General features: G+C 41.4%; 1 protein-coding gene across 1 annotated transcript; it reads left to right on the plus strand.

Moving 5' to 3' along the window:
- Positions 1-468: 468 nt before the first annotated feature.
- Positions 469-7,242, plus strand: LOC138728873 (uncharacterized). Its single transcript, XM_069872549.1, has 4 exons — positions 469-788; positions 2,303-2,348; positions 5,190-5,399; positions 6,220-7,242. The coding sequence occupies exons 1-4, from the start codon at positions 702-704 to the stop codon at positions 6,612-6,614; spliced, it is 738 nt and encodes a 245-aa protein (XP_069728650.1). The 5' UTR covers positions 469-701; the 3' UTR covers positions 6,615-7,242.
- Positions 7,243-11,008: the final 3,766 nt, after the last annotated feature.

Genomic DNA, 11,008 nt, shown 5'->3' on the forward strand with positions numbered 1-11,008 from the left:
TCTCCAATCAGCATGTGCAGGGTGGAATTGGAAATGCTCACAATTATTGTTGGAGCCCATGAAGATGAGAGACAACATGTCCTAAAACATGGTGTCAGACAGGTTACACAGGATTGACTTCTTGCTGTGACACATCAAGAAAAGCACCCAAACACAGTATGGAAAGAATCCTGGGAACCAAAGGTGAGCATTGCCTAAAATGTCAACATCCAGTCCCAATCTGCCATGTTTATCGGCACAATAAAATATCCTGTTGTAGGGGCAGCCCTATGTTTTCCTGATGATGCAAGCTCAGTATGAAGGAAAATACTTTTTGTATGCAGCTATCCCCAGGGCTGGCCACATTTCTTCTGGTGCCGGCAGTAATCTGGATTTCCCTCATCCTGGAAGGACCAGGAGGGAATGCTGGGAGGATATCCAGAGCAAAGTATTTTTTTGATAATGTCAAATTTATTTATTTAGAGAGAGAAGCTGACTTCTTGGATGCTCCTACATTGCCAAAAGGAAAATGTAGACTTACAAAGAAATGTTTTCAGTGACTATTGGGGCAAGGAATTATTTTGCAGTGGGAAGTCCCTGGACGTGCTACGACATGAAGTCCTGACTATATTTGGGTTGCAACTGTTTTGCAATGGGGTTGCTGTTGCTTCCCTGTGGTGTAAGAAGGCTTTTTAAAGGTCCTTGTAAGACACTTTACTCTTATGATCACCCTTTTCTGGGACTTCTTTTTTTTTCAGATTGACATGCCTTTCCTTTGCTGTTGCTGTCTCCCAGCTACTTCAGAAGAGGTAAGAAAGCAGCTTCCCATACTGCCATCAACAACACAAGAAGAACATGGAGTAGAAGGGAAGGGGAAGGAGTTTTTGGCTGTAACAGGGTGGGTACCAAGATCTATTATGGAGTTGTAGCATTGGGAGAAGGGCCAGCCCTTCTGCATCTGGCTCAGCTGATGGGGACAGAGAGAGGGGCCTAAATATATCTCATAATGGGGTAGTCTATTCCTTATACATAACCCCCCCAATTTTTACATTCATTTTTTGAAGGAGAGCATGTTCCAAAAAGAATCATTTTTATATCTGATATATTACACATATTTAGATATATTATGATACCATTCCTAAGACAGATATCATTGCTGATTATTGACTAATTTTCCAATCAAGAAGTAAAGCCAACATTGCTATTTTTAAGTTGCTGTGATGCCTGCTCATTAGTGCACAATTCAGCTTTTTAATCTGAATATAGCTACTCTTTTAGATTTTTTTTTAGTTTTGTGTATAAAACCCTGAAATTTCACAATTGTAAAGTGAACAGGTGAAATTTTCCTGTAGGATTTGATTCGAAGTTCTCCAAATTAGATAGTGTTCGGTACCTGAGTCGAACAGGCCTCACTGCCAGATAGGTAAGAGTTAGTGTCCTCAGCTTGTAATTAAAAATAAAGCCAACAAAAACCCAGAAATGTAGGCGCTGAGAGGGTAGAAAAAGTCCTAAATTCTCTAACCTTTTTTTTTTTTTTTTTTCAAATTTTAAAGACTTCCTGAACTGACTGGCAAATGTTTTTTCCATCATTTCGTCTTGGGACAGGCTGGGAAGCAGGAGGTAGGATTTGGTACACGGAGTTATGAAGTGTGTGATGTAGTGACGATAGGCAGGTAACAACTTGTGGTGGTAATACCAGGGCGTGTAATGGAGGCTAAAACCAGAAAAGGCCTTCTCCGTTCAACCAAAGATCAGTGAGAGAGTTTGGTGCCAGCACAGCATCAGGCATCACCTGATAGATTACCTTGGATTGCTTCACAGGGCTCAGGCATTGCCTTTTCTCTAAGGTAGCCAAGCATTAGAAAAGCATTTGGATGTTGGCTCAGAAACAGACGGACGGGGAGACGACAGGGTTTCTGCTGGTGGAGCTTCAAAAGACGTAGGGAAAGCTGTACAGACTCTGGTGGGAGAGGTGAGAGAAAACGGTGTCGTGCCCTACTCACAACTTTCCAAATTTGAGTTTTAGCTGGTATTTGGATGTAAAGTTTTCCTTTCTCTGGGTCGCACAGTTCATACACTTTCTGAACGTGTAGTCCAGTGAGTTATGACTTAATGCAGGGCATAAGGTGGTCGCGTCCAGCCATATGGCAGCTGGGCCTGATCCATCCAAACCCTCTGGATTATCCTGGTCTGCTCAAGAGACCCTTTCCCTCTAACGCAGCCTTTCCCTCTGGAGAACATATGTAGAGAAAACTGTTGTGTAAAGAAAGCTGATTCCCCCTCTGTTTGAAAAAGACATCATAACTTTCTTTCTCTTTCACAGCGGGAACCCCTTCCTGTAAATACAAGGCAGCCCTGCCGAAACATTGGTAATAAGGTTTTAACTATTTTCTTTGGATGTTTCACCCTTCACCCCCTTCTTTGTGGATAGTGGTTAAAGTGATAATTAGTAAATTCTGGTGCTCATCCAAAAATGCTCCAGCACTGAAATTGTACACAGATTCACAAGGAAAACACATACGCAGATTGTAACCCCCCCACTTTCTGACACTGATAGAAACAAAAAGTCATGGTGTAACCCCCCTGCCAGAGACTGTAAACATGCAGTTATAAAAGAGTACATTAAATGGTAATGACCTCACATTTATACAGTGCTTTTCATCCAGGAGAAACCTAACTGCTTTGCAAACTGCCAAGCGTTTCTAAAAGTCACTGCAAGGCTGCTAATGGGAAGCCACTTTGGGACACTTAAGGACAGGAAGTGAAAAATAGTAAATTCAGTAGGAATGAAGGAAAATTCAAGGTTCCCCCAAAATAACTTGTTTACAAGAAGCACAGAATAAAAAAAAGCGTTGAAGCTGTAGAATGTGCAATAGATTATTTACAGACCATGCAGTGGATTATTTATGTGATGCAGAAACTCCTGTGAAGATCAAAATAACATTGTATGAGCAAAAAGTATATAACAAATTAGGACATGTTTTCCAGCCCAAGTTGGATGTGCTGACTTTACTATACTGCATGTCAATGCGAAGGTTCATTTAAAGGAGTGCACAATGACAGTTTCCATTTGTAATGCTAATTTAGTCATAAATTCTCCAACGCAAGACACAACACAAGTCCAGCTCCGTGCCATTCCCTCATGAAAAATGTTCCCAAGGCTCCAAATCACCAAAGTTTTGGTGGGGGTCACAGAAGGGGGAATAAAACGAACCTTATTTAATTGGCTGAACTAAAAATGATGAAATTTGAACTTCTTGAAAAAAGTTAAAGCCTAGTATTTTTTCAGTTTGCTGCAGTTTTTCAGGAGCTGCAGTTTGGATAAATTAAAGCATGATTTTCCTACATGGATCAACTCACCTTATCCCATTACATCCCTACCAATGAGCCCCAGCCTCCCATCTCACTGGAGGCAAAAAGTGCCCAGGACAACCACTAACAGACTAAACAGGAGACAGCTGAAATACCCTTTCAAGAAACATTGACATGATCTTTCATAACAGGGCTCTTTTAGGCCTATGATAAAACGTTTTTGCTCTCAGTAAAGACAAAAAATTTTAATGTTTTCCAGGATATATATTTTTTTAATAAAAGGCTGATTTTCTCCAAAAACCTGGGCATTTTTTTTTGAATATTTTCATTTTCTTAAAATCCCAATGTTTCTGGTAAAGACCAGTCCTATTTATTCAGTGCAAAGGGAGCCAAGAACAAGTGCTGAAAAGGAGAAGCTAAGGAATCATTAATTAGCACAGACTTTGATCTGAATTTTCCTTAAATTAGTCCTATATCACACACTTCAGGGTAGCCTTATGAAGTATACATTGACTCTAGTTTAAACACAATTTATGGAACTAGATGGAATTTGATAGAAAGTAATTTTCTTTCTCTTATATTGTTATAAATGTGTAGGAACATCTTGATGTTTTGTGGTACCACAGAGAGCAAATTCTTCATTTCTACTTATCATTGGGACCCATCGCTTTATTGGAAAGAAACCCATGTTCCCTCCCTGCTCCTCCTCCTGCTTTCTTTTTTTTTTTTTAGGAAACTTAGACACATAAAAGCAAAACAGAGAAGTAAAGCAAAGCACACTCAGCATTAATTTGGCAACAGGGAAACTTACTAAAACAGCTTTTATTGTTTAAAACTGAGACTGAAGTATTCCTTCTATAAAAAAAAACCTCTCTGACATTTGTTGGAAGCATTGCTAGCAAATGGATCATGTATTCCATTGCACAGGAGATGCAGCTAGATTTCTGCAGGTTTGTAAAACAAACTATGGTCTAGTAGTGCTGTCATGGAACCAGTGGTCTGATTTCCAGTTGGATAACTGAGCTTTTAAGTAGGGCTCCAATGGTGCAACTGCTTTGCTGATTCTAAAGCCACCTAAGGGATTTGAATGTCAAATTCTGATTAGAATTATTGTGAACTGAGCATGGTCTGAGAGGATTTAAAACTTCTGGTCTATATATTCTCTTGGTACAAGAAGGAAAGATTTGCTTAGCGGAGAAAAATTCTAATCTACTTGAGCTATGAAAAATTATTGAATGAGATTCTCTGCTACTGTAAATCAGGATGTTTTATCCAAGTTCAGTAGAACCAAGACCATTTTTAACTACAAAGTATAAAACCTGGCAAAGGAAGAGCCTTGTGGAGGCCACAGAATCCTCACCTCTTTGATGAGGGGTTCTTTGCCTTCCCCCTGAAGCATCTGGTGTACCAATATCATACTTTCTGCTTTGGAGAGATTTTCACCATGAACTTGTTTCAAACCTGAAAACAGGTTATGCGTTTCTGCTGACTATGAAGAGTTCTTTGACTATATGGCATTTCCAAAACTTGCAATGAGTGAGAGGAATGGTTCAATAGTCAATTTATGCTTCAAACTAAAAACTCATTGCAATTTTTGTTTCACCTTGTAACTTACTAAAGTGGAATATTTCAGTTATTGTAGTGCTCCCCCTACCTCCTGCTCTAAATGACATTGTTGAAATTGCCCCAAATCTGCCCTTCCTTTTGCAAAGTTTTCATCTCAGGAAGCACAAGAACCCTCAAAGCCAAGCAAAGGGTCTGTACCTGATCACAGCATCTAAGTCGGGGTCCAAATCTCATTTCAAACAAGTTTTCACTATCCATTCCTTCCCCAAGTTCCTGCTTGATTTATTCTGTTGCTACCTCTGCAATTCCTCTGTTTTCTTTAATTTCCCCAGGGGTCTTCAATAAGAAGGGAACCCTGACGATGAAGCTGGTAAATGTACGTGCCATTGACACCCTTTTCTCTGATCTTGCCAAGACTTTTAACAAGCAGCACGATGATTACTCTGCTATGATGAAGGCAGCCCAAAAGCTGAAAGAGGTTTCTGGCTGCGCTCCCACTGCCAGTCTTACCGCCTGCATAGAAGCTATGCAGCAGGAGCATGGTAAGCAGGTGAAAAATGAGAAATAACCGGAGCTAACATTAAAATAATCACAACCATGTGAATGAACAGCATTCTCATAGGTGCTGCTATGTCACAGTACCTGTGTCTGGAGCCTGTTCAGAGGTCCAGTCATTGCTACTTGACATGCAGTATGACACAGTGTAGACTTCAGATTTCATGGAAATTCTGGCCATTTTTATAGCTTGTTTCTACTTTATGGTACAATATAACATTTCTGACTGATCTTGGCATGTCATGAGATTTGGCACTTCATGTGGCACTAACTCTAGCCCTGCCCTGTGACGTCTGCCTTTGTGATACCACAAAACCACCTCTGAAACGTGGGGTGACCTGATCAGGAGGATAATAGTGTGTCTAACGGAAGATTAGAATGGATTTGCAAGAAAATTTTCAGAAAGAGCTCAAGCAATACCCTTTGCTTTTCACTAAATGAACAAACAGAAAAGATATTTCAAATTTCACCAGGTGGAAAGACTATCCATTTCACCAGAGGGAAGCCAGAGCAGCTGTATTGGGGATGATTTTGGCCCTGTGTGCTTAAGGAAGTCCTTAAGGAAGTTATATATGAGTCTACTGGGTTGCTACTGGCATACACCTCTATTATATAACACACACACAGAGTAGTGACAGTGATAAGGAAACTGGAAACGATTATTTTATGGATATTTTTCAGAATCAGTCACTGGAGTGCTATTGCATCATGTGTTAAGTTTTGCAGAAACAAAAGTGCTTATAGATCCCTCTGTTGGACTGCAACTAGATGCAAGTCACAACAGAAGATGTTATTTTGTCTTTTCAGGTGCTTACAGAGTGCAGATGCATATGGAAGGCTATAGCTTTTCACTCATTGTAAAGGAGAAGAAAGTGCCTGACAAACTGAAGCAGGTCCAGCAGCAGGTGGGGGAGCTGAGTCGTTCCACAAAGCGTGTCCTTGCTAGAAAAACTATTCTGCAGGAAATGATCTTCTTTGTGCTTCAGAGCCAGACTCAGCTGGAAGAAAGGATCAAAACTGCAAACACAGAGTATCTGGACCAGGTACGGCTAGAAGATAACCTGAGAGAGAACATCCAAAAAATCAGCCTGGCCAAGGAGCTCTCGGAGCAGTATGATGGAGCTGCCAGGAACGTGTTGAGGGGAATGGCCCAGCTAGCTGGCTTGGTGCTGGAAGGGGCTTCTGAAATAGGGACTGAATAATGTACCCACATATACAGAACAATAGCTTAAAGCACACCTGGGTGCTGTTGTGACCTGTTAGTGTCAGTAAATAGCACTGCCAATGGCATATAGGTAGCTCTGAGTCTTAGATCTGCTTTATTAAATAATGGGCATCTGGAAAAAGGTTTTATTTTCAACGGAGCCATTAACATGGGTGGACAGTAAATGACTTTTTCTATGCAGCGTGTTAAGTCATCCTTTGTGAATTAACATGTGGCAAAACATGGAGTACCTGACCAAAATAAAGGCAATTTGCACTGAGTTTTGGTAACATTTCCATCACTACTTAATAGGTCAAGTGGCTGTGGTAGAAGAGTATTTAGAGTGACACATGATGAATCCAAAACCTTGTGGCCAAATCCCTCATTCCTGAGCAAGTGTCAGTGGTACCTGATGGGGTAACAGCAGCTGGGAGCAGGGGAGCAGAGTCTCCTCTGTGTCTTTGTGTCTGCATCGTGCGGGTAGGAGGAGACACCTAGGCTAGGACTGATAGCTGACTTCTAAAAGAAATTAAGCTGTTTTCCAGACCTGAAACAGGGTAAATCAAGTGTTTAGACTGAAGGCTAGAAACTTTCCCTGAAGCTTTAGAAATACATTCCTGGCTGCTTAATAGAGCTACAGATAATCGTTTGACATATGGCTTATAGCACATTCACCCCCTTTCCCTGCCTGTAAACTCGTGAAGCCCATGCTTTCTACAGAGACACAGTGAGGTGGGCTGGCAGCCCGGACAGTGTTGGCATGTCTGAGTGCATTGGTGTAATTAATGGGTAGCAGGGGCTATTGGAGATTGAGACTTATTATGGGAACTTGGGGGTGGGGGCTAAGGTGGAAGGAGAGCTGTGCTTTGGGCAAAGACATTGACACAGGAGAGGCAGTTGGAGGAGATAAACATGGACTAAGATTTCAGGGAAGAACAAAAATACATCGGGAAATCAGGTCTGTTAGCTTTCGTAGTGCCATCAGTCTCCCACTTACAGCCTATATGAATGACATAAAGAAACCTTTTCTTCAGATACCCTGCAAAACTTGGGATGATTGCTGTGAAATAATGACAAGTCTGGTAAACTGTGTGCAGGGACACAGCCTTTGAAGACCAGCTGGATAGCCCTGACATTCTCTGGATTCCCAGAGTGAAAGTCCAGTTTGGAGCGAGGACTGTGTGAATGGGAAGGATCAGCTGGTTCTGTGGTGCCGGACCTGTTTGGCAGTCAGAAAGCTTATTGAATTCATCACATTTTTTAAGGATGAGGGAAAGAATAGAAACCACGAGTGAAATTCTACCCAGCACCACAAATAACTACAAAGGGAGCTCAACCTCTGGGTTTTTAGGCTGTCTCTACTCCGCCCATTATTTGTGTTTTTCAGTCCTTTTTCTGTTTGCCTCAGTTTAGCCCCTAAATACATCAGAAATTCCCAGGAGACTTTTCTTAAATGTCCTTGGGCTTCCTTCAAACCACTATCTGCTTGCACACCCACAGGGCCTGAAGGCAGCATGTTTCTTTGCTCTCTGTCAAACTCCCCCTGTAACGACCCTTTAGCCTCTGCCTTGCCAGACATACAGGCTATTCGGACATTTCCATTAGGAACTTAAGTTTGCCTCTTTACAAGACATGTTTTTCATGAAGTTACCAACTTAACAAAGAAATTTATAACTTCATTCATTTTTTTCTATTCTGAATGAAAGCAAATGCCTCTGTATTCACATCAGGTACAGCATTTGGTCTCCCTTTCACTGCCCAGCCCAAGGATTACTCTCCAGACATATTTATTCATGTTCGTTTTGTTTGTTATAGAATTTGGCACAGATATTTCCTGCCACTCACTCAATAAAGCCTTGAAAATTACAGCAATACTCCCTGTAGATCCTCAGTCAATCGTTTCTCAAAGACATTGACAATTTTATCTTCAAAAGTTCTCTCTACCTCCAACTTTTTAGAGCACCAACTTTTCTAAACCCTATTCTCTCTGCCAGTTCTGATGGAACAAATAACCCAGATCTCTTATAAGAAGAGATGCTCGGTTCCCCATCTTCTGGATGAGACAGCTGTGGTCTCTCCATGCTCCTTACCAGGAACTGGGACCCAACTTCCCAGAACAGGGTGAGTGTATGACTACATGAAGAGTAAAGTTTCCTACATACTGTATTTGTCATAACAGTATATCTGATAACAGATATAACGCCACATAGTCATGAAGCCTGGCAACACTGATATTATTTTCTACACATCTAAGGAGCAGTTTGCAGTGTATTTAATGGAACATACGTAATCTATACTAACCCTACACATCTGGGAAATCTCATATAGACTTCTGTTGCTATTGTTACACTCAGACACACCACAAACCTCAGAACGTTTGTGGTTGATCCAGTCCAGTGCACTCAGACGTGTACATTTCCAAAAAGCCCTGTGCATTTGGAATGCACAGTGTTCCTCAGCTGCCATTTCCCAGGTGGGAGAGCTTGCGTACCTGAGGAGCCTGTGACCCTGGAACATCTCGGTCAGACCCTCAGCTACCCTGGCACTAAACTGACAATCAAGTGGAGTTACTCTAGCTATTGGAAATGTTAAAATGGAATGTTTGTCCTTCCCTTTGGATTATTAAAATAAAAAATCTGTTTTGTAAAAATTAAAGGTAGTGTGAACAGAAGGATTTAAAAATTGTTTGTTTCATTTATCAACCTACGTTTAGGTTTCATGCTTGCAGACCAGGTCAGGACTGAAATAAATTTTCCGTCCTCAAAGACAGTGGGAAGTAGAAGTGGCTGCAGCTCTGGGGGTTTTTCATCTGAGCATCTTTCCTGAAAGCAAATTAGAATGCGTACCTTTGTACATAAGCATTTGTTAATCAGAGTAAAGGTTGTAGATATGTTGTCTGTGATAGAATTGGAGTTTTCTTTCTTAATGTCCAGGAAGTGCAGTAGCAAGAAGATTGACATAGCAGTTAAATACTAGCCTGAAGTTTGGAAACCTGTACTCTTTTCTTTGTTTCGTTTTCTGCATTCTCTGTCTGTATTCTTCCAGACTCCCCATTTACGAAATTGTAGAATCATAGAATCACCAGGTTGGAAAAGACCCACCAGATCATTGAGTCCAACCATTCCTATCAAATACTAAACCAATGCAAATGTTTCATGGGAGTCTTGTGAAGAGAGATAGGCTAAAAGCTCAAGAGGTCCTCAGGTAGAATTGTAATGTAGGAATGGATGCCCTGTAAACCTCAGGTGGCCAGACAGAAAGAGCTCTTGTGACAACAGAGCCTCAGGAAGCTCCTTCAGTTCAAATAAACACTCCAAAGCCAGTTGCTTAGACACCCTATTGAAAACCTGCAAAACAAGGGTGGAAACCTCGTGAGCTACTCACTGTGTCTGTTCAGGTTAGAAATCGGAAATTCTGTTTCACAGTGTTGCGGCTCTTCTCCTCATGACCATGACTCAGGAGTGCAGAGTTTGCAGCAGAAAAAGAATAGTAAAATAGAGAAAGTGAAGCTCAGTAACCTTACCAAGAAAATGTTTTAGTATTGAGAAGGTATTGAGGGAAGAACTTTGGAGTAAATCTTGGTGACTGAGGCATGACACAAAGTCTCCCTCCTGAAAACCTACGCTGTTTTTTTTCTCCTTATCACATTTACCTTTTATTTTTTAAGTACTCTAGGATCACATTGCTGGCCTGTGTCTGAAGCAGAAGGTGGGACCTCCATTGCTGCTTAGACTTTCTAGGAAAAAGGGCACTGCATGAAAGGATTTGGATCCTTAATTGGCCTCATTAAAGAACCTGGCCATCTGGACCTCACTCATTTTAATTAGTCATCAATAGGGCATCAATTTGGTCGTAAAAAAAAATGCCACCTCCACTCTCTGCCTTTACACATAGTTGTTACACACAAAGCTGTCTCCTTGGCTCTCAGGCTGGAGCGGGTGGATGTGTTCTCACTCAGCAGCCATCCACCCTGGTGTCTGCGGGCCAACAGCTTGTTTCTTGGCAGGGACACTCAACCCAAGCCTGTTAGCTGCGGCAGTCTGGAAAGGATGGAGCTAAATATGGCAAAGAAACCAGGAGCATGTGATTACCCCACCCTTCACTTGTAAGTCAGTCTGGTATCCATGCTTCCAAATGTCATTACTGTGCAGAAAGCCTTGGGTAACACGTGAAGGAGGGTTCTACTCATCACTGAAGCACCTTTAAAATTTTGGGGCTATTAACTGACACCCTCTTTTTTCCAAGCAATTTCCCTTTCGGTAATGATTGTTCCTCATACAAGCACAGGTCAGGAGAAGTGGAGGTAGATGGACTGGATGACTCAATTAGGTTTTCCAGATTCACATATTCCACGTACTGCTCTTGAGTCACCCAATTTGTATCCAAGTAGAA

The sequence above is a fragment of the Phaenicophaeus curvirostris genome, chromosome 19, assembly GCF_032191515.1.
Source record: "Phaenicophaeus curvirostris isolate KB17595 chromosome 19, BPBGC_Pcur_1.0, whole genome shotgun sequence".
In the NCBI taxonomy this organism is placed as follows: Eukaryota; Metazoa; Chordata; class Aves; order Cuculiformes; family Cuculidae; genus Phaenicophaeus; species Phaenicophaeus curvirostris.